This window comes from Ammospiza caudacuta, chromosome 3, assembly GCF_027887145.1.
Source record: "Ammospiza caudacuta isolate bAmmCau1 chromosome 3, bAmmCau1.pri, whole genome shotgun sequence".
NCBI classification, from domain to species: Eukaryota; Metazoa; Chordata; class Aves; order Passeriformes; family Passerellidae; genus Ammospiza; species Ammospiza caudacuta.
In genome coordinates this window covers 91,568,266-91,592,325 of record NC_080595.1, presented here as the reverse complement: position 1 = coordinate 91,592,325, position 24,060 = coordinate 91,568,266, and the positions used below count along the sequence as shown (strand labels likewise).

General features: G+C 37.5%; 1 protein-coding gene across 1 annotated transcript in view; it reads right to left on the bottom strand.

Annotated features, from left to right (window-relative positions):
- Window positions 1-23,766, bottom strand: part of TINAG (tubulointerstitial nephritis antigen) — a 39,024-nt gene extending 15,258 nt beyond the window's left edge. Inside the window, exons 1-8 of the mRNA XM_058802397.1 lie at window positions 23,324-23,766; window positions 18,563-18,626; window positions 17,435-17,524; window positions 15,802-15,916; window positions 10,110-10,233; window positions 8,264-8,414; window positions 2,647-2,827; window positions 2,179-2,224 (exon numbers count right to left, since the gene is read on the bottom strand). Of these exons, the coding sequence (XP_058658380.1) occupies window positions 2,179-2,224; window positions 2,647-2,827; window positions 8,264-8,414; window positions 10,110-10,233; window positions 15,802-15,916; window positions 17,435-17,524; window positions 18,563-18,626; window positions 23,324-23,693 (1,141 nt within the window). The 5' untranslated portion in view covers window positions 23,694-23,766. The remainder of the gene's footprint in view (window positions 1-2,178; window positions 2,225-2,646; window positions 2,828-8,263; window positions 8,415-10,109; window positions 10,234-15,801; window positions 15,917-17,434; window positions 17,525-18,562; window positions 18,627-23,323) is intronic.
- Window positions 23,767-24,060: the final 294 nt, after the last annotated feature.

Sequence of the window (24,060 nt, the reverse complement as noted above, 5' to 3'; positions counted from 1 at the left end):
GATCATTTTCTTCATATTTTTACAGATTTACTTTCTTTAGCAAATATAAAAATTTTTCCCAAGATCATAACAGCTGAAATTGTAAGTTTTGTGGGGTCAAAACTGTGATGTATTGCCAGCAATGTGTTAAGCGTGTCTTTTAATTGAGACTGACTAAGGTGTCAGAGAGGATAATTTTTCTCCATCAGCCTTGTAACTGTCAGAGTATTTCCTAAAGTCCATGAAAAAAAAAAATGTATGGGCAATATTAGGATTGTCCATCTAAATGTTTTGAAATTATTGGTGAAATTTCACTATGTTTACTTGAAAATGGATTTCTTAAAATCTAGTATTTCATCTTTGAATCAAAAATTGCTAATTGTTCAGTTTCTGTACCATGTAAGACAATGATGTAGGTCGAAGAAAAATTGTCATTCAAACTTGAAAGCTGTATAACATAAAATCTTCAATTATATTCCTAAACCTACTGCTTCACAGTTGTTAAATTTTTTTTTCTTAACTTTGAATATGTCCAAAAATCCAAATCCATTCATCATCATGATCTTGAAGGGATCTTGAATATTTCCCAGCTATTAAACATTGCTTAGTACATTAGAAAATACTGTCCCTGAGCATTTTGTAAGTTTGTCAGAAATGACAAGTGAATGAATAATGGAAAACCCCTTCAGTATTTGAAGATCATTTGCAGAAAAAATATGATATGGTTTTAAAATTAGACTTTTGCCCTGGTTGCATTTTTAATATGGGAAGATAGAAGAGAGGATCAGTGACAAATTACAGGGTCATAACTGTGATTAATTTAAAACTCATATTATAGCCAAAAGAAAAAAGAACAAGTGATTTCAGTCAGTGATGCATAGTCTCGATTATATGCCGTTATGTAGATCTTGATTTTTCTACAAACAACATTACCTTAACCTGATACACAAAAGCATTATATTAAAAAAAATTGAATTGTTGAGTAGCTAAATCCTAACAAATGGCTGAATATTGATTATTTCATGCGTAAAATTTAGTACTAGCAGATTTAATCTAGAAGAATATTTGAGGTTTGAAACTCTATCTTGAGGATTCTTTTTATCATTTTCTAAAACTGGCAGAAATTACTGTTTTTCCATCTAGATCAAATGGAATGTGGGAAATAATATTTTCCTTGAGCAAACAAACAAAAAAGACTGATGATGTTGATCTTGTTAAGTCTGAACTTCAGATTAATTGCAGCTGCCCACATAAAGAGCTTTAAGAAGTAATTTCAACTACATGATGCATCAAAATGAATTACATCCATCTCATAATCAAAACCATTTGAATAATAAATTGAAGATTATGATAATTCCTTATATAATTAAAGGCAGTAGAAATGCAGAAGTCACCTGAAGTAAAATTCTTTGGGTTTGCATCAGCCAGCCATCCAAGAGAGGTGGAGATCCTGCACTGTGACCATTCTCCATCATCCCAAGCCCCACATCCATCAATCTCTAGTTACACTGGCCTGGGCTGTGAGCAGGAACCTGCATTTTCAGCTGGTGCCAGCACCATACATGGCCACGAATGGATAGTATCCAGGGTAAAATAAAAAGTTTGCAATTCCCTACTCAATGCTGAGTCTCTGAGTTAAGTCTCTGTATTTCTGACCTCTAAGAGGTCAGAGATCTTCATTGCAAAGTTCAGCAGAAAAATTCAAAACTAGTAGGCGTCAACAAGAGCATTTGGGCTCTGAAATGAGAAATTCTGGGGTATTTCAGTACTGAATGATTTGCTGGAAGGCCCATATATTTCAGCATTGCCTTCAGAGGAGAGCAGGTCTGGTAGGCTGGCCTTAGCTGTGGGGGAATCAACCCCAGCCCTATGGAACCAAGTCTGGCTAACCTTTAATTCCATAAATTGCTATTTCACCAATGACCAAAGAACTGTAACGAAAAAAGGCACACAGATTTCCTGCACACACATTATGCACAAATTTTCAACACATCCAGTTCAAGGTCATTTTACTCTTTGCAGGCTCTGATGCAGCCATGCTGCCTTTAGGACCACTATTTACCCACCAAATGTCCCTACAGTGCATATGACTTGTTTCTCCACTGTGGCATATAATTTGCATTTTCTAATATTTTGATACAAGGTCATTGCACAGTCTAACTATTTCAATAATGTTATCATCCTTTAAACTTACCATACCTTGCACTGGTCCTCTCTCCTTGATTTCTTTCATTATATCAGTTTCCTGACAGGAGGTGAGAGCAGCAACAGAGAGAGCAAGGGAAGACAACAGTTATTAAATAAAATTAAAACTCATACTAATTTATCATTACATATATAGTGTAAGTATACCTTTGTAGTTGTATTTCTGCTGGAGAATATTTGGTTTACCAAATTAACAAGACCTTCAGAAACATGTTTGGGAAGAACAACTGCACTATTATGACAGCATACTTTCTTTTCTATCTCAAATTTCTATGGGACCACAAAGTATCAACCTTAAAGAGATGATGTACAACTGAGAAACTATAAAGAATTTCAACTCATAGGAAAATTCAAGGAGAACATAAAGAAAAATTCACAGCTCTAGTCTTGAAGTGAACATATTTTAACCAAACCTCAAAGGGGTGAAATTGTTGAGACAACAGATGAATTTCATTAACTTACTTTTGAGGACACTCTGTAGTGAGAGGCACACCGGTGTAACCGATTGGATTTTTCAAAAGCATTGGGACATGGCCCATTTATATGGTTTTTTCCATATTCACTTGACACATAACACTGATTTTCAGCTGATGGCCCCAGGTGTTTGTTCCAAAATGATGGATAACAAGCATATGATACAACCCTGTTCAGGTAGTTAAAAAAAAGAGTTGATAAGAAGCTCACTCAAAAATTTTTGCCATTTTACTTCAAGATTTTAATTATTTTACAACTGTCATTTATCAAGTAATACTCTTCAGAAATGTAGATGGCATATTTTCAGCTGGATGGCATTTCCTTCAATTAATATACATGATATTTATGATTAAGTTTCCATTACAGTAGTCCTCTTCCCACCCTTCTCCAAAGAGAGATAGGGTAAAAAATGTGTTTAGTAATTGTCACCTGGTACATTCATCTCATTAATGATGCGTGAAAGCTCACACTGAAAAAGATCAATAAATTACCAATGTTGTCAATGGGCTTCATTTATCAAAAATGGCTTATGAAATGGGATATGTGGAATACTGTTAGACATTTCTGAAACAATATACACATTTCTGCATTAATGCCATGCAGGCCTAGGAGAGGGTTTCTTTTACAGAGCATAATCCAATATTTTGCTGAAGCAGAATACCTTAAAATAGTCAGTCCAATAAAAAGCATTTGTATTTAAGTAGCTCATCGATTACACCAGAATTCCTGAACCTGAGGAATTGAAAACTATATTTCTACACAGTATGGAGTAAACTATGCTTGCCAGTGTATACTTAGCTGCCAGGAGCTTTACAAGATAAGCCCATATATCCTTCAGCTGTTTTGAATAAGAAATTGCATTTCACCATTAGCATTTGGTGATAGAAAATCTGAGAAATCTTTTTCTTTCTGCCCAAAGTAGAGCACATAGAGTAGCACACTGGAGCTGAGTGGTAATCCAGATGAGATCTCTTAGTTCAGAGTCACGTTTGAATCTTTTCACCAACCCCAGTTTCTGCAGCCTTGATTACCACAATTGAACAGCTTTCTGCTGAAGCACAATTTCGTATGTGCTGAAGTACAATGTCGTATGTGCTGAAGCACCAGCACACCAGTAAACATTAAAAACACTTCAAGAAGACCCTTCCATAAGAGTCATAGAAGAAAAACAGAAATAGATGTGAATATGCACAAATATAGATACATATATACAACAATAGTGTTAGAAACAAGCAGAATCCGGGGCCAACTAGGAAAACTCTGTAGTGTGTTCATACATTCTTGACAGAATTCATTTGAAGTCACGTCTATGTGTTCAATCTAATGAAATTTTTGTGGATTCATTGCATTTATGTATTTGAATTGTGAGATAAGAAAATAATCCTAAGCATTAGAATATGTTATTTGCAAGCTGGCTAATAGCAATAACACCTTTCTCATACCTACAGCTGTCAAGAGCCTGAAGTACAAATCAGATGAAGTCCTATTGTGGTTGGAAGCACTATTTACATTCATGTCTAACTTTTATACCACCTGAAAATGAAGTGTTTCTTCCTCATTCTTGATGAATATAACCTTTTTGTTTTTCTTATTAGTTAAAATAGATGCTTTCAAGAACACTTATTTCTCCCAAATTATGACTTGTAACTGAAACACTTAAAACTAATGATAATTAGTAATAGAATACATATTTATTCTTTAATTAATGGAGGAAGACAAAGTGATATTTAAACAGTGTTTCAGCTCCACTTACAGCAGATTTCACTGTTAATTGGGTGTTTAGTAATTCTGAAAAGTCAGGTCTCAGCACTTGCCTAGCTTCCTTGAGCTTTATGGAAATCTTTTTCTGACTTTACTGGGGATAGTTTAGGTCAGCACTTGATTTTTCTGAAAATCTGTCAAAAACCTGAGCTGAGCACACTCCAGAAATCAAAAACAGCAGAAACTTTAAACAGCATTGAATGATTGCTGTGATAATTTACAAGGGCCCACAGAAAATCAATGTGTTTTCTCCCTGTTGCAGGGTATGCAGATAATGACACAATGATTGCAATATAACAATTCCTAAAAATAAGTCACCTGGAAGTGTGTGGAAGCAAGCACTATTTGACAGGGCTCATTCAAAAGACACTTCTAACTTGTCTGCCATAAATTTCCAATATTTTTGCATTGTCACAGGTAAAAGGTTATGGATTATGGGGTTTACCTACAAAACTGATTAAATTATGATTCCAGTGAATCAAAACTTTTTAATTGTTGTTCTTGATATTATTTGCTCTTGGCTACTATCAGAGACTTAGCATTGGGCTGGATGGACCCAGAAGTGCTGTTCATCTGTTCTTCCAGTATCTGTTCTAAAGATATTTGGATATTTCCCTTAATGTGTTTATTTGCATCTGGAAATTTTAGAATGGGTTTTGAAATATCATTTGAACTTGAGGAAAGAAAAGCAAAATGTAGAAATGTTTATAAAAATAGGTAAGTAGGGATACTTTCATGTGTGGTACTTTGATGACAAATCAATGGTCAGGAATAAAAATTGGTAGCAAGCAAATGTCTGTCATAGCACAGTGATGTTGTCCAAGCTGGAGCTAGCTCCATGGCAACAAAAAAGCATAATAAATGACTAAGAAAATAATCTTGGATTGCTGAGATTTGTTGGAGATTTAGATAGCTTCCAAAAATTCATGATGGCTTTCACAACTGCCCTTCAGATTCTTTTCTGAGATGATCAGCTGCAAGAGGCTGGTGACTAACATGAGGCTGAGCAATAAGCAAGTACTTGGCAGTGTGAAGGTAAAAAGACAGTTCACAGATGTGCTGCGTGAGCTGAGTGCTGTGGCTCTGTGTTTCCAGGCCCACATCAGGCAGAAAGCCTGCTCAGCACACCACTGTCACTCTGCTACTCAGTCAGGTCAAACATAATGTTATTGCATTCACACCAGAACAAGCTCCTGCAGGGTACAGCTAAGTTGATAATGATAGTGCCTTGTAGAGCTTCAGCCTGCCCTGCTTTTCTTTTTAAAATAAGCTAACTAACTCTTTTATACTTCAATTGCTTCTGTATAACAGGCCATGTCACTAACCACAGTGCTCAGGTAAAAATAATACTACATTCTGGCATGGGAAGAATTTTATTATTATGGGGCTCATGTTAGTTGTGCCTGTACAGGGGTAATAGTCAGAGGAAACAGAAAACTAGGAGATTGTCCTGTCACTGCATTCTTTACAGTTTTTCCTCTAAAAATAAGTTGGTCCAACTGTTCTGGAGATAATGCTCATAAAAATTATTCTCTCTTCTCTTATCTATACCAGCAATTCTCATGCTCCTGTTTTTAACAGGCAAGAAAACCATTCAGAGAGAAAGTGTTGCAATTACTCTCATAAAAACATGAACTACTGAGTAAAATGAGACTGTTTTTCTAGTTAAAGAAAAGTATTGCAGTTAAAAAGTGCTTAAAATTAAAATGTCAAGTTATAACTTTCATTTCTTCATTAATGAAACCTTTTCCCTTAGCTCCTGAGGTGCTAAAGGGCCTTTGCTAATCACTCAGCTGAAGGATCTCCTTCTTAAAACCTAAATGAAAGCCAGTTTAGTGTTGAAACCCTGAGAGAAAAAGATAGAGGAGCATTCAAAGTAAACTCTCCCCATAACAATACAAAGTCCTTGTCATATCAGAAATAGTTTGATATACTTGCAGAAAGCCGAATTGTCACTTGTATAGTGTGACAGGTCTTCTCCTGGATCCCCAGAGTGCCATGTCAACTATGACACATCACATCCAACATTCTTCTGCTCTTGACATGCTTTGTTTGTTTGTTTGTTTGTTTGTGTTATAGATAAAATCAAAAGTTGACAGAGAAAACACCTGAGATCCCTCAGTCTGTCATTTTCAGATATAACAGAGTAAGGGATGAGCTTGTGCGAAAGCAAGACAGGAAATAGATTTTGGTATGGAACAGAAAGGATAAAAAAATCCTGGTAATGTGAGAAACAGCAGGATTTTATTATATGGTATCTAAAACACAGTTATTGAACTTCTCCTGGAAGCCATTTCCAGACATACAGACTTCAAGGAGTGGACTGAAATCAGGATGTGTCGATTTACCATGACAGGTAATGATGATGTGATGAGACAGCCAGACCATGATGAAATGACTGGCTCCAGAGAGAGTAAGGAAGCAGTACCTATCATTTACCTTGTCTTTAGTGACATTTTCAGCATAGGTTGCTGTGGTGTTCCTCTACTTTGTTGGACTAGGTAAATTGCTTACAAGGTCAGTTGTGGACTGGCATGTTGAATGGTTGACAGATCAAAGTGACTGGTGTCTATTTATTAATGGAATTCCCCAGGAGACAACACAAAAGCAACACTTTTGTATCTCTATGAACAATCTGGACAGCCAGATGTAAGGCACCTTAAGCAAGTTTTTGGAGAATGTAAAACTTTTAGGGAGTGATTAGTATGCATGGCTGCTGTTCAGAGTAGTGTTAATAGGCTAAAGAAACGAGCCTGACAGAAATATCCTGAATTTCAACAAAGACAGATGGCAAACCCTGCCTCTGAGCCAGAACTGCCCAGGTACTGTCAGGGCACTGCCAGTGTAGAAAGTCATTTAACAGAGAAGGACATGAGGTCCTGAGAAACAGCAAATTGAATGCAGGTGAGCAGTGAGTGCTCTTGGCAAATGTGGCTGGTCAATACTGGGCTGTGTTACCAAGAACGTAACCAAGACATTGTGGAAAATTTATCTTCCCCTCAAATTACTACTCAGCAGATGGAGTTGTATTTTCACTTATGTGTTCCCTGGGAAAGACACTGACAAACTGAGCAAATCCATTGGAGGGCACTGGGAACTGGAGCTGAGGCAGCTGGACTTGTTCAGTTTAGAGAAGAGAAAGCCAAAAGAGTATATCATTCCTGTCTTCAACTACATAAGGGGAGGTATAGAGGAGACAGAACAAAACTCTTGGAGATGCACAGTGAAAAGCTGGAAGGAAGGTACCGGTCACAAGTTTTACCAAGGAAAATGCTGACATAAGAAAAAAGTTTGACCATTAGTCAAAAAAACTGACCTGCTACAAGAAAGGTTGTGGAACCACCATCCTTGAAGATACTCAAAATGTGTCCAGGGAAATGGCCTAAATAGCCTGATCTAATTTTAAAGTCATTCTTTGAACAGAATGTTGGATCAGGTCACCTCCAAAGTTTCAACCAAAATAATTTCGTCATTCCATAAATTATTATATCCCATTTTAAAGTTTCTACCTTGTTTGGGGAATTTGATAGCTCTTAACTCTGCTTAGTCTCATCTGAAGGAAGAAGGATCTAGGTACAATCCTTAATAGAGTGTTGCACCCTGGAATAACCTTGGAATGAGATGATTACAAGTTGCTTTATTGAGAAAAGATGTTTGATTCTTTTGAATATTCACAGTGTTGTCTCATGCAACTGGCTGCTTACTCAGGGTTGTTTCAAATGAAGAGCCTGTATCCCAAGAAACACAGAAATTTTAAGTACATTTAAAGTACAGTATTGTCTTATTGCAAATGAAGCAAAAGTTTCAATTTAAAATAATCTAAACAGACAGATAAAATATTTACCCATGTGTTTTCAGATATCTCCAGGCACCATCAATGCTTCCACCATTACATCCATGTTGATTCCTGGTATCACAAGAGATCAAGTTCTGAGCAGAAAGGTTGTCTGTGATCTGACCCTTTGAATGAATTGCTATTCTGTCTGCTGCAACACCTGTTTGAAAATAAATTTTCTGCTATCAAAATCAAGTAATTACTCAAAACTTAGCAGTTGTTTTTGTGAAAGAGGGACAGAAATACCACCTCAATATTTTCTGTCTGTGCAGACAACTTCACTAAACAATACTGATATAATCTGTCCAGACTCTTGAGAGAGAAGATTGAGAAACTGCAAAGCATCATGAGCAACTTTGCTGTTATATGACAAATTCCTAGATTTACTGGCTATTATAAAGTCCCAAATACCCAAATATTAGATGAGACATTCGCATAATTGTCTGTATCATGTTTGTAAATGCATATTCACATTTACTTGTCTTCAACAGAAGAAACAAATACTTCCCAATACTTTTCTGCAGCTGAATCTCTAAATCTCTTTGCTTTCTTTTCAACCTTTCTTTCCTTTATGTGAGGGGAAAGAAAAAAGAAAAAAAAAGAGCAATCCTATGAAGAAGACAATTCAAGACTGGAAGTATATTTTGGTTTTATTACAAAGAATATTTGGAGATGTACATATTGTAGCGTAAATGTGGGACTCTTTGTACCTCTTTCCCTTATTACACAAAATTATTCCTCAGACATAGAAACCTTATCTGAATTCAATCAGATAATAATGATTCTTAGTGCTTATATATTTATGAACTGATTTAAAGGCAGACTAGGTTAACTAAGTTGTGGGTGAAACTCAGGTACTTCTACTCTCTTTATCAAATGACAATGAAACAATCATTAAACCTCTTTACAAATCATTAGCTATGATTGAATTTTATTTGTATTACTTTTAGCCCCACATTTTTCAATTTTGAAATAAATTTTTTAAAAAATCTCTTGAAATCTAAATACCTATCAAAATCAGCACTAACTTTGGTGAACGCTGAGGAAGACTTCAGAAAACAAAGTTGCTGACATCAGGCAGCAACTGTATTTTGTGCTTTTCCAAAGTCCCATGATAATGAGTTTATTTTCATAGGTATAAAAAGTTTTGGAGTACTTACGGAAATTATTCATGGTAAGAAAAAAATTATACAGCAGTGCTTTTCTGTTCATTGAGCAACAACTAATCTTGAAAACTCTGACTGAAAACATTAGATGCACCTAAACAACATGTGAAGGCATCTCACACTACATAGCTTTGAAAATAATTATGTGAATTAAAATTATTTGTTTGCGGAAAGGAAAAATGAGACACAATATCTGCAAATTCTTTCCCTCAGTGATCTCTGTTCATCTCTGCAGTTATCTGTCAAAAGAGCTGTTAAAAGCTCTCTTGGTTTTCTCTTTTGAAAACTGCAGAGGATAAGATATGTCAGAAAATAAGCACGTTCAGTCTGTTTTTTTCAGGGACCTGGGCTTAGCTGACCTTAAAGCTCCTTTCCTTTTCTTACTGCTGTGACTTAAAGAAGCAGTTGCAGAAACCTGCACCTGTGAGGACCCTCCGGCCAAATTAAGTCACAAAGATTGATTGCATGCTTATGTTACACAATTTTATGAAAAGCAAAGTGCTGCAGCTTAGATTGACGTTTAAAGATTTTGGGACAGTATAGAAGGAAAGTTGTAGCAATTTTAAATGTTCCTATTTGGTAATAAAAGGTGAAAAGCAAGTTGATATTATTTTGTTACAAACCACTCCAATTTTCATTACACATCTAACATCATTGATACTTTCAAAGGGAGCAAAAAGAAATATTACTTGCAGTTGAAAAAGCCCAGGATGCTCCACAGTTTCGCTGATCCAAAGGATCATGAATCCAATCAGGCCACTCATAAATGGCTGAAAAGATTGCAGGAAACTTTTCTTCTGGAAGTGACTCTCCCTAAAACAAAAAGTAGAAGATCTGTAAATGCTTAATTTCCTTTTTTTATCATAAATTTTATCGTAATTTTGTTTGTAAAATTCTTAATTTTTAGACTGAAGAAACCTAAAGCATTGGCCCCTGTGGTTTCCCAAGCAACTCCGTGGTGGTTTCACCATGGCTGGGTGCTGCAGACCCCTGAGAGCAGGAGGGTTCTGGCATTCCATTAACTGAGTTGAAAAGCTGAGCTTCAAGACTGCCAGCCTGAATAACCTGACCAGCTCCTCTCTGATTTTTATATCAAACAATAAATTCCTATGAAATTTGCTAAGTGTGACCCAGCTGGCATTTTTGGAAAGAAAAGCCCTCTGCTACAAACAGAGTTGAAGTTAAATACCTGTTACCCTGTTCTCCCAGACACCTGGGTGTAGGTAGGAAACTTTAGTCACTGTGGAGAGGAATAAGTACAGTGTATCATTGATTTGTCTTTTACATAGCGGTTATTCAGTCTGAAGCAATTATTCCTTTTCCAGAATAAAAATCAGTGATTTTTCTTCTGCTTTTCAGTCTGATAGTGAATTCATGAAAATTCATTATCTGTTCACTAAAGCAATTTGGCCAGCCACTTCTGGCACCTTCATCTCTCAGCCTAAATTTATGTCCCTCTCCAAAGTCCTCCAAGCTTTGAACAAATATTTGCATATGCAAGAGCCATCTGGTACAACTGCTAATAATCTGCTCTGTGTTCAACATATCAAAATTACTGACCCATTTTTTTTACTGTTGAACTTCATGGAATGATGGATTATGCTGTGCAAGGAAATAGGAATGGCCATAGAGAATTGTAGTATTAGGTGTAGTATTAGGCCATGCAATCAGTCTGTTTCAAAAAATTCTTGATAAACTCAATTCCAGCAGGAAATACAATATACAAAATAAGATAATCTGTTCCTGAGCAAAACACTCACTGATGCTTCTTTCTCATAAGCAACCTGAAATTGTGAAGCACAATGGCTTCTATCCTGTTTAAATTCTGGGTACCCTTGCTAAAACATTTTTCTAAATTGTTTATGTGATTTATAATCATAAAAACATACCTTTTGCTAAGATTATTTAAACATTTGAAGCCAGTTCTTTCAAACTATTTTAGGACTTTTTGGAGAAACGAATTTTAGCCCTTTGCCTGTATCAAGATCACTTTGTTGTGTACACTGTGAAACGGCAGCGCCTCCATCCAGCTTGTACACCTGGATTTGCCACGGAGAATCCCCAGCTGAGAAAGAGTGGGTGAGGAAAAGGAAGCTTGTACCTCAGGTCTATATCTGACATTATGTTGGGATACAGCCTCAACAGGCAAATTGATACAGTCCATGTGTTTTCCCAGACTCAGTGGTACTAGGTTGAGCAGGTTAGATGCAGGCAGTGAGTCCTGAACCCATGAAGGAATAGTGCCAACTGTTAGGTCACTTCAATAATTTTGAAAGTCTCAGCTCCACCCATATAAGGCCAAAAATTTTTTAAACCTCGCTAAAATATTAATCTCATTATTTTGCTTAATCAGTTTCAAAGACTGCTTTTTCATTGTTTTATATACATGGGACTTGCAACATCAAGTGACACTCAGGAAGCAGCAACTAATTTAAATAATAACTTGACAAATTATCATTATGTTCATTATTAGTGAACAAGCACTCAAGATTTACTTTGAAGATGAAACATACAGGGCAAATCCCAGACAGATAGGATTTCTTTTATATTATGAGACTAACAACCAGTAAAAAAGCAAAATTTGGCAAATATTTAGCACAATTGAGTGGGTAATGGCTGCTTATAATGCTCATTATGATGCCTCATTACAAATGAGGCCAATGAGAAAAGTAAAATTTTAAATAGATCTCCAGTTTTGACAATGTATTGTTTTCTGTATTCCTAACTTACTGTCAATGTATTTATTAGCCTCCTATTGTAAATCCCAGAGCAAATTCCTCATTATCCCTGAGCCTTGTCATTTAGAAATACAGGACTGATCTGTAGCAAGAAACATTGGCCTTTTTTCTGAAAAAGTTTCTACCCTGATATTGAGAAGTGCTGCTGGTCTGTGGCAAATATCAAGTCTAGACAACTGTTTCTCAATGTATGCTCCATGGACCAGCATCAGACAGCACAAAGCAATCAGCAAAATGACTGGTGAACTATTTTTAAACCTTTATATGTACTCTCTGCAGTGAAGGTGGCAGCCTGGCTAAAGCAGGAAGGTAAGAGGACATAAAAGAGCACTCAAATTTCAACAATGACTTCTTCAGAAAAGATAGATGCCCAATAAGAGGGAAAAGGCCAAAGATAACTGAATTTGCAAATGTGGAAATAGTTTCCCTGTGGAATAGCTTTTTTTTGCTTTATTTTTGGCCTTTTTTTTTTTTTTTTTTTTTTTTTGTGTAGCAAAATGATCCTGGACATCACTTGCTCTGTGGAGACCAAATGGGCATGAATGACCTTCAGTTTGCAAGAGAACTACAACTGCTGAGGATTTTTACTGTGAAAAGCCATATACCAGTGGAACAGAGGCTGTACTTTGTCTACTTTCCAATTGTTTTTCTGACTTTCTTGATATTTATTGAGAAAATGGTGCCTTACTACTGAATTATGTATTTCATCTTCTTGTAAGATGGTCAGGTGAGCACCTTGTTGCTGGGGGTGCAGACCTTACCATTGCAATGTACCTTTTGCCAGAACTTGTGCTGACAGAATACCACCAAAAGTGCATCACAGTGATTTTAAAGGCGTTGCAATTATTCTTGTGCTACATGGAACTTCAAGAATGATTGACTGTCTCCTGCAGTGAAAATGCCTTCTCAGATGGAGGAGTTTCAGCTTTTTCAGGAGTCAAACAGATTTAGTGGTGCATTTAGCTGTTGGTCTATACTCAGGTCCAGCCATAGTGTGCAACAGAGGGTCCTCAGTTCAGTTTTGGTACTTGCTCCATATCATTGTCTTTTGGGTGTTCCAATGTGCCATCATGACAAACTTCCCTTCCAGACAAAAGTATCACCTTGTTGAGCAGGTAAAATCTTCTATTAAAAGCAGAACTTTTAAAAGCTCTACAAGCAACTACAGGGAAGTTTGTGATTTCCCTGAGAATATTGCAGAAGCTGACAAAGTCAAACGGAGAGTATTATTTTATATTTTTAGCTTTTGTAAGTAGAAAGATTTCCTAGAATCCTGTGAAAGGTATGTGATTCCAGCAACATGTAAGGAAGTCTCATGATGACTAAATGCATGAATGTGGCAAGTTGGATTTCTGGAGAAAAATGCATTGAATCTCCTTGGGTGTCTGGCAGTGCCAAAGGGGGTTGGGTTGTGGCTCACAGATTTCATAAAACAGCAGACAGAGAAAATATAACTGAGAAATGTATCTGTGGAACAAAGACAGTAAGAAGTGTACCAGTTAAAGTGGCTGCAGGAAGCTTAATAACAATGATTCAATAAGCTGAATGTAATGCAGGACTACTGAGTAAACAGCTACTACAAACTGAATAAAGGAAAGGAAGTACCATGAAGAATTTCTTGAAACCTTCCCCTTTCATCTTTTCCTAGGTGGGATTAGTGGTGCATCTTCCTAGCTAGATACCTAGCAATGGAGATGTCAGTCTCTGGGCTGGGGACATGAAATCCATTTTTTACCTGTGCTATATAAGCTTCACACTGTATCCCTCAAGGCAAATGCCAAAAACAACAAATCAGTCCAACTCTTTTGAGCCTCAGTGAAGTTCACTGGTAACTTAAGGTAGACACCTACTAAATTTTGTTAAATTCTTTTATGCCACTGTCTTATTTTGACCTGCCATCTTCAAGTCAAATGATCCTTTTTTGGCTGCAAAGAGTAGTCCAGAAAATCCTACAAGGCAAAACTCCAAAGTTTAATTCCTGTCCAATTCTTGCTCTGGCAACCCTTCAGAGTTTAATTTTGATTGAGTTGGCCAATCTGGGCCAGAACACAATGCCTTACTCTGCTGCTGCAGGGAGCTGTCATTGTGTGTAACCAAGAATGGTCTGAATCAAGCAAAAGGGTTATGACTGCTCAAATTTTTGCAGAGGCCATGCTCTCTTTCCCCAAAACCCATTCAAGAGGCAGCTATGCACTCTGAATCTGTCACCACAAGGCCTTCTATCATGTGGAAATCCTTCTGCCACTGATCCCTAAAGATTTTTAGTTTTAAATATGTATGTATGTGTGTATATATATATATATATATATATTTGCAGCTTTGTAGATTTTTAGTATGCAGCTGTATAATTTTTCATGCTTTCTCACACTTCAGAACAGTAGATCATCCTTTCTCACACATTTATGCCACGTTCTTGAAATTCTGTTTAAATAAATAGTATTATTTCAAGAAAAGCACTTCTAGCAAGAACGTCCTGTTTTGCACCAGCACACAGGAGACATAACAAAATATAGAGCTGAGAACCCCTTGGAGAGACACTGAGGGTCAGGCCCAAGGGTGGTTACCAGAGCAACTGGTCTCCTATAGGATGTACTTGCTGGATATCTTAATTAATTAAACTTACAAAATTTGTGGAAATCCCATATCAGGTGTGCCCCAGACATTTTGTGCACCTGAAAGCTTTCATTAAAGATGTGCTCTTTATATTATCACCTTTAATATTGTTTGGAAAGTTTTCTTTTGATTGTAGAAATATCACAACACATAAAAAAGCATCAGCAATTGACTTCTAATAGATAACGAAAAGGCATCACTTGCCTGAGCTATATTGAAGGCAAAGATAAACACCTTTTATACTTAACACTTTTGCAAACCTTGGATCTATCTGTTTATACTTTCACTTCTAATTTCACTCTGGTGAGCTAGTTAGGTAGGGTTTTTTGGTCTGCGAACTCCATAAATTGTGTTCTCTCAGAAAGAAACTAACTAACTGATCCAAAGCATTGGAAAAATCACTCTGGATTCAAGAACTTGTATTTTTCTTAAATTGCTTAACCAACGTACATAACTTAAAGTATATTTGCTTTGATGCCAAACTAATTTCAGCATAAATAAATGATAGGAAATTTAATTTAGCTGTCACAAAAATTGTCATGGCCAAGGGATTTAGAAAGCTGGTAGTAGAGAACAATTTTATTTTGCAATGATTCCCGTAATTTTTCTGTCCATTTGTTCAAAACCTGAAAAAAGCTTTCACAGCTTCTGTCAAAGATTGCTGTTTAGACTCAGCTGTTTGCACTAATGAACTATGCCCAGATGTATTTTTCGGTGGTTACAGCTGTGTGTGCAATGATTAGCAAATGGAGAGAATGAATATGGAGCCCTCTTAAGGAAGTGAACTACAATGATAAATTAATATTGCTGCAGAGCTTCACAGTGATTAGGATTTTCTTTTGTTCCTTCTTGTTTGATTTCCGTAAATAGGGCCCGACATTCTATGACTTATAGAACTGTTCCAGGAACACCATATTCAACATGGAAACATTGAGTGACAAAACCCTGAATCATACTCTTATAATTGTCCACATTTATTTTTCTATGTGATAAAGTTATTTAACAATTAACAAGTGTACATGACACTTACAGGAGCTTCTCTCATATTCAGCAAAGAATGAGATGGAGGGAAGGTGCCCAGACGCTTTTTGAAACCTTCTTCCACTGTCATTCCCCAGAACTGACTGTAGCTGTCAGCTTTCCATCTTCCTCACACATGAAGCCAAAAAGCAAGACCCAGGTTAGAGATAACACTCATATTAACACATTGCTCATTTAAGAGTACAACAGCAAAAGCATCCAGAAATAAATTTTTGAAATTGCATTTCAAAAACTTGCATTCAATATGTATGAGAAAATATTTGCTGTGGGCTTTTCTGCTGCAGATAAGTGCAGGATGGAGCAACACAGCATTATATGAATAGTGGTGATTTGGGGTCAGCATCACATCACCCTGCAGGACACGAGTGTGCAATCCTTCAGAGCAGTACTGGCAAACGAGACACTCATTGCTGTTCTCTTGCACTTATGCTCAAATCATGCTCCAGCCCAGATTCCCACAGAGAACTAGCAGCCTCATGTTGTGAGTTGCAGTGCATAAAGCCCAGCTGACACCTTCTGCCCTAGTTTTATACCAATAGCCACTGTGAGAGAAAGGGCTCCCCATGATTCTCTAAGTATTCCCTTGCTACTCTCAGGTGGACCCAACTCAGATTGCAATGTTGATGTGCAAACTATATGCACAACACAAAGAAAACCACCCTTGCAGCCATACACATTTGGAACACACTGAAATTTACTACTGGATAAGGGCTGAGTGACAGGGGAGAGAGCATTCTCTTTGCCAGTTTCTTACTTGCTTTTGTAAGAACAAGGAGTGGGATTCCTACTGCCCAAAAAAGTCTCTTGGTCTCGCTGTGGTCAATGAAAAGTGCAAGCACATGGAGAAGTTGAATCATATCTCACCTGTCACCCTGTGATAAATCTCGAGGATCATAACTGACAAGAGATAGGTTCAGGCTCCAGGGCCTAACTTGGATTTTATCTTAATTCAGTTGCTTTAAATGCCTCCCATGAAGTACAAAATGTTTCAGCACTCCTGATAGCTTAAAATCTGGGCAGCCTTCATTGATGAATTGGCGCCCCAGATCCTAGGAGGCTGCCCATGTATCTCTTTCTGTAAAGAGCCAGCAGGCTGCCAAGGCACAGATACAGTACTGAGGTCCCAAATCTCTGTGCACTGACCACAGGAATGAGATTGTTAATAAGAAAAACACCAAGCCCCCCAAGTTCTGATAATTTGATCCCCATTTCACCCATCTTCTCCACTTCCAGTGTTACATGGAACAGTGCTCTGAAGGGAGCAGGAAAAAAATTACTTTAAATATCTATCCCAAGTAATAAACACAGTGAAGAATAGGGGAAGATGATGCAAATCTTGTTTTGAGAGAAAAGAAATTGTTCTAAATTTGGACAATATTTTAGATAGATGTTTACAGGGGATGTTCTCTTACCAGCATGAGATGTTCAGTATCTTTCCATTTACAGCTTTATAATCTGCCAGTGATTTGGAAAGTTTCATAAATGCATACTTACTGTCAAATTGCTGTAACGTATTTGGAGAAAGAAGGGGTGGGGAAGACTGCATACCTTGTAATTTGCACATACACAGAATGAGCAATACTGTAGTGCATAACAAAACTTTAAAATAAAAGGGTTCTCACCCAAAATCTCCCGAATTGATGTGCTGAATTAAGTCTTGGCGAACAAGGCATACATCTGTTGAACATTTCCAGAGACTGTTGAAACATTTGCTGAAAGGACAAGAATGTTGTTAAACAAAAAAAAGAATTGTCAAAGGAAAAATATGCACTTTAACAGCAGAAGGCAGATGGAGGGGAAAAAGGTGTAAACAGTATAATTGTCACAGAGATTTTATGAAAACATAGCATCATTTCTTCCTCCTTCACTATCTAACGAGTTGGAACAAGGTGGGAAGGTTTACAGTTTGTGAGAAAGGTCATATCTGAAACATTTTGCTTCCATCTTTGTGAGGCCAAACCAGGGAATGTAATGTTGTTGCTGAATTCCTGAAAAAATGTTATGTTTTGAGGAAGTTTTACTCTGGAAACTCAGAAAGGGTTTTGTGGCCCCAGACATTGTGCTCCCAGGACCCTGAGCTAAAGTCAGCACAGTGGGAATTCCAGCCCTGTTTGGGGCTGGTGCCCTGGGATTCACACTCCAGGGTAGGGCTGGTTTTTGGAGAGGCAAAGCCCAGGCAGCCAAGTGCCAGGGCTGACAGCAAAGCTCCCCTGCCTGCACTGTCTGCTTCTGTCCCAAGGCAGAGAAAGGGGTGCTCAAACAATTCACTCGTTCCACATATATATATATATATGTGTGTGTGTATATATATATATATATACACTTTCCTTACAGGTTAATATAAGTTCTCATAACTCATTAAAGAAAAATAAAAAACACCGAGGAAGGATTCAATAAAATTTAATGATATTTGTTATATTTGTTTGATCTACATTCAGGTCAATGCCCAGGACTAGACTGAAACCATTTCAATTTAGGTTTGACTGAGCCAGGAACAGAATTAGGCCCGTGAGGAAGAGATTTGAATAGTCTAATACTCATATCTTGATTAGAAATTCCACTTTTCCTCTTGCTGTTCTTCTAAATTGACTTTAATCTGCCTCCACAAAACCTCAGTACTTAGCACTACTTTTGCAGCCATTTTGATTTGATTACATGTTTAATATGAATTTAAAGATGCTCTCTACCTTAATTCCTGTTTCATGACATATGCTAGATAAAATTCAATTTGCAGTTCTCTGAAACATTACCAGGAATTGCAGTTGTCTTTAATTATTGTTCCTTCTCCGTAATATCGGCCATCTTTATAACAACCTGCCAACATAACATATAGATGTGTGAAAATAAAATAATTCTTCAAGTGAATTACTGAAAACTCTTGCTACTATTGTATTAATTAGTTTTATGCAGTATGCTTGAATTATTTAGTTGAAAGTCAGCAATATGGTTCCAGTTTCTTCCAAGTAATGAAGGCAGTTAAATGTATTTTATTTTTTTAGAAAATATCCTTCATAGTAAATAAATTCAGCATCAGATTCAAAACACCCACTGAAGAATTACTATCTTACATATAAATAAAAAATTCTTCAAATAAAGTTATTTTCCAATATTAAAAAGAAAATATTTATAATAAAGGTTATTTTCTAATTGACAATTAAATTAGAAATAGGTTTTTACAGGTATAGAATTCAAAAAACTAGTGAATACTCCAAAAGTATTGTAATAAACTGTTTTTCCTTGCCAGATTAATTCCTCTTTGAAAAACAGACAGATCAATTGCACTTCAAGGCAAATGTATGTTTCATGCACCCTCCAAAACCCACCATGAAACATAAATTGAGGGATGAGTTCTCCAAAAAAATACATCCCTCTCATTTTTTTTTATTTGGTAACACTTCACTGAGAAAAGGTTTTGTGTGTGTTTCAGTATCTCCCACATAAATTGTTTCATCAGTGCATCTGATTGTCAAAGCTTCAGTGGAAGCACGATCTGGAAGGCCTGCACGGAGTGAGTCAGGAGCAAGCACCATGCATTTATCACACGGGTCTGTGTTTCCAGCCTGTTCTGACAGCTGAGCCTACAGACACCATGCTTCTTCCCCTGCTGAGAGGGCCTGGACTTGCACTAAACTGCTTTGTCCCAGGTTTACTCCTCCCTCGCCCCTTCCTCACGTGTATCCCCTTGGCTGTGGTCCTCTTCCTCCACCCCCCATTCCCCCAGGTTTAAAAGTCTCCCGCCATGAGGCATCACTCTCTTTTTCTTCACCTGGGAGGTCACTTGGATAATCAGGTGTCTCCTGTCAAGGAAATAAATTTAGGACTTTTGTCTCCACGTGGAGAAGAACACTTCTCATCTTTTGCCTTTGTCCATGTAAGATGGTGTGGGCTGGGGTCCATGGCTAGCAGGATTGGACCTGAACAGTCTGTCAGACAGGGATTCTTACAGCTGGCCCCCACATCTCCCATGAGGTGTGATACGCCATGCATCAGCTGGTGATTCAGGCTGGATTACATCAGCTTTTGGGACTTCCAACTTCCTCTGATTTTGCCGCTTTTTGGAGGACGCAGAGTCCAAGTCAGGAGAGTGAGATTGGCAGCCTATCCAGCCCAAGGCAGACTGATCTTTTCCTCCATTTGCAAGAAGCTCTAATATGGTGTTGACTTGCAAATTGGTGTGATACCCTGTTTTTCCCCGTGAGGAGTATGAGGGAGGCCATGCCCCTCTCATGGCCAGGGCTGGGGTTTGGCTGCGCGGGCACACACACACCCCGCCCTCAGCGGCCTGCACCTCCTTCCTTGCCAGGACAGAAATGCACTCTGAGCCCTATATGATTACATAACAAAGTGCAAAAGGGAACTAGAGATGATTATTAAGTGAGTATTAACTATAAATGCCGTTATTTCCCTGCTGTTAATTCAGCAGGCTATGGGAGCTAGCACAGGTAAAATAGATCCTGCTGAGGCAGTCTGAGGCCCAAAGTGTCTGCTGTAATCCAACTTCAGCTAAGAGCTGAGGTACTTTTCACAGAATAATCAAAGCAAATTACCAAAACGCCATCATTTGTCACAGTATGTGACTAAGTCAGCATCAGACAGTATCTGGAAGGAGGATCAAGCAAGTTATTTCAAAAGTATCAAGAGAAGTATTGATGCAGCACTTGAGAGATGGAACAGCCCCTCATTGGAGCTCTGCTGGCAGGGCTCACTGCCTGTGCCCAAGATAAAATGCAAACCTGGACTAGTACAGAAGCAGCTTTACAATGATGTATGCTTAGGGAACTGAAAATTAACACTATGCAGTTTCTTTAACCTAACCAAGTTAATATTTTGTGGGCCAGGAGTACTGCCTGAGGCATCAGTGAGACAACAGAGTTTTCTAAGCTAAAGGACACATGAGAATACAGTGAGGCTGTCTGGCTCTGAATGTATTAGGTTAGAATATTAATACATTAAGTAGGAAATTAATTAATTTGAAGATGCAGCTTGATGACTTTGTGAATGAGATTTTATGATGTGAAAATCATTACTGGAAAGAAGAAAATTTGAGAAATAGAGACTTCCCTCACGGTCCAACATTCATATACCCTTAATGATTCTTATTTAATTTGTCCCCAGCATTGGTGTGAGTACTTCTGTCAGTGAAATATCTCTAGGTTTACTCCCTTGTAGGTCAGATCACATCTGTCATGTAAAAGCAATCAGCAAACTCACTGGATATCACTTTTACACCACCAACAGAGTGAGACCCAGTATGTGGGCTGTCACGGGGCTTTTTGTACCATCAGAATAACTGAAACAAAGATATGCAATAAATAATAAATAAAGTCCTGAAATAAAACTCAAAAAGTTCTTCTAACAACAGCATTTAAAATATGACTATAATAAAAAGACCCTGAACTTCTATTTGGTATTTAAGGAAGGAATGCGCAGTTTCTTCTGAAACTACACATGAAAGCCATAGAAACAAACTGAAGGCTGGGTTTATGAAGGCAGAGTCAAAGCAATTCCACACAATTAAATCAATACTGACCCCCAGCATGGTGCACACACATGCAAGAAGTCACAGTGTTTCTGCTGTAGCCTCTCAGTGAATATGTGGGGATCCTGAAATAAACCACTGAGCAGTTTTATTGCTGTACATTCCAGCCCATGTAAAACACTTCACTTTATTGGTTTATTTAAAGAACTATGACTCAGGAGGCTCTGAGAGAAAAACCTCTGGCAACCAAAAGATCAAGCCCTTCCAGGTAAAAAGTACTTTGGCACATGTGGTCTTCAAGTCCTTAAATAATTTTTAGCCTAAGACAGAAGTGTAGTCTCATTTGCTAAAAGTCAGCTAGCATACTTATGTCACTTCTAATGATGCTTCCTAATTTTCTTAATCTTCAGGCATTTATTCCTACTTGTTTCTCTTTTTTTTCATTCCAATTCCTCAGACATTCCAGTTTTATAAAGATTCTTTAGAGATGGTTTTGTTTGTTACCTTTTTTCTCCTGCTTAATTTTGGCTGTATTATTCATCTTTTACCCTCTAAATTACTTACATAATGAATATCCAATAAAGAGATTTTAAAAAAATTCAGACTTTCCATCTTTTTAAAGATGACATATTAAAAATAGTATAAGCTCATTTATAGGACAAGTAAAGGTACTTAAAACATAATTACTACCCCTGGCAGGTATGTTAGGAGTTGCAAACAGTGATCACAAATGCAAAAAAATGGATTAAGAAAGCAGTAAAAAGATTACCCCTCACCTATTCCCTTATCTAAACCTTCTGTTACACTTCTGCTTTTTAGAGGTGGACTTGTGGCAGTGACCATGTGGCAAACTGCTGCAGGTTTTGTAATGATTCAATTCTATGGGACAGTTTGCCAAAGTAGGCCCACCACCTCTCAGATCTAGGCAGAAATACAACTACATGTTTAAGCAGAGCTTACAACAAAAACCACACATCAAAAATAATATACATCACTGCAGCAAATAAAAATGAAAATAAATGTCTTTATTTACATAGAGCCTTAGAAAATTCTTTTAAATGGTTAGAAACACTTTGGAAAATCAAATTTTGCAGCATTTCTGTCACTCCCACTTATCAGATTTTGGCTACACACCTAAGAGCACAGCCTCCTGAAGAGCTTGTGTTCTAAGGGCTGAACTGCAAGCAGCAAAGTTATTGAAAAGAGACAGTTAATTTTAAAAAAATCACAGTAGTAATTTATTGATTTTAGGCTTTTGAAACTTTGGTACATTCTCTACATCTTTGGCCAGATTTGGTGTACTGACAGTAAGAAGCTACACCAAATCTGGCTAAAGACGTAGAGAATACCAAATTTTCTCCACCATCAGAGATTTGGCCTATCCACAAGCCAAGGGAGGACCAGATGTTTGAAAAAAATCTTTTTTTTTTGCAATCTTTAGTGCTAAAAATAATTAGAGTAGTCCTGGAGGGACTTGCACTGCAAAGTAAAAAGTAAGAAACTAAAATATGCCAGAAATCCTTGCTATAATACATCCCTTCATCTACTCTTTGTTCTAAGCACATCTCTTCATTTAGTCCTGCACCTGAGCTTTTGTCAGAAAAAGTGTCCTACAGGAAAGCTGTGCGGAGTCAAAGGCATTGCAGAACACCTCAGGGCAGTATCATTCAGGATAACCTGCAGTTTTGTTGATGATTTGTTTGTACTAATGGATACAAATATTTAGAGCTTGCTGTTCATCTCGTGTTAATCTGTGGAACCCTATTGAAATTTTTCAGTTTACACTAATTTTGACCCAATGAGGTTCTTTGACAAGATTCAAATAAAAAAGAGGTTCTGTCCAAGAGAAACACAATCTAATCAATGCTAATGTCCTAGAGACAAAGAAATAACATCAAGTGTAATTCTCACTCCAGTTTCATGCTCAGCGTCTTTGTCCACTATGACTTCAGTCAATTTTTCAGGATTTTACTTCTATGTATATTTTCACTGCGATGCGCTAAAGCCAGCTGCACATTTTCTCTCCACTTACCCCATGCTGGAGGTGGCCAGGGCTCCTCTGACCTGGTGGGCTCCACGGGGTGGTTGCAGACATCCCAGTAGTCAGTACAGCAGTCTACAGGCCCAGGAGAGCCCGAGGTGCAGTACTGGTCACAGTAACATATAGCTCCTCTGGAGACAATGGTAAAGCTGCAGTCATCATCTCTTCCTGTGCAACAGCCTCGTATCCTGCAGGAGCTTCCCTGATACAGACTCCTTGCAATCCTGTTCCACTTAGCAGAACCACTGTCTTTTACAGAGTAAAGTCCTTGGGGGAAACTTCTTCTAGAATCAAGACGTTTTGTTGTTGAAACTTCACTGGCAATGCAATATAAGAGCAATATCTGAATTTTGTGCCACATTCTTGTGCCTCTAGAAGCCTTTTTTGAGACTTTTTGTCTTTCACTTTCTCAGCAAATGTTCATTTACTCTAGAGGTAGTACCTCCAGTCAGCAATCAGAAAGAAATCTGAACAGAAAGCTGCAGACTACAGTTTTCCAGGAAGACTCTGCATGTGTTAATTATTAGTCAGATATGTTGTAAACAGATTTATTTGTCCAAGATACAGAGGTACTGGAAACAGAGACACAACTATGTATTCGTCATTATGAAACTTCGGTGTGATCTCTTGCAAGTGAGAAAGTTTATAGCAAAGTTTCAACATATACAAAATATACGTGATCCAGTATTTTACTTCTCTACTTCAGACTTCTAAAATCAAAACAATGT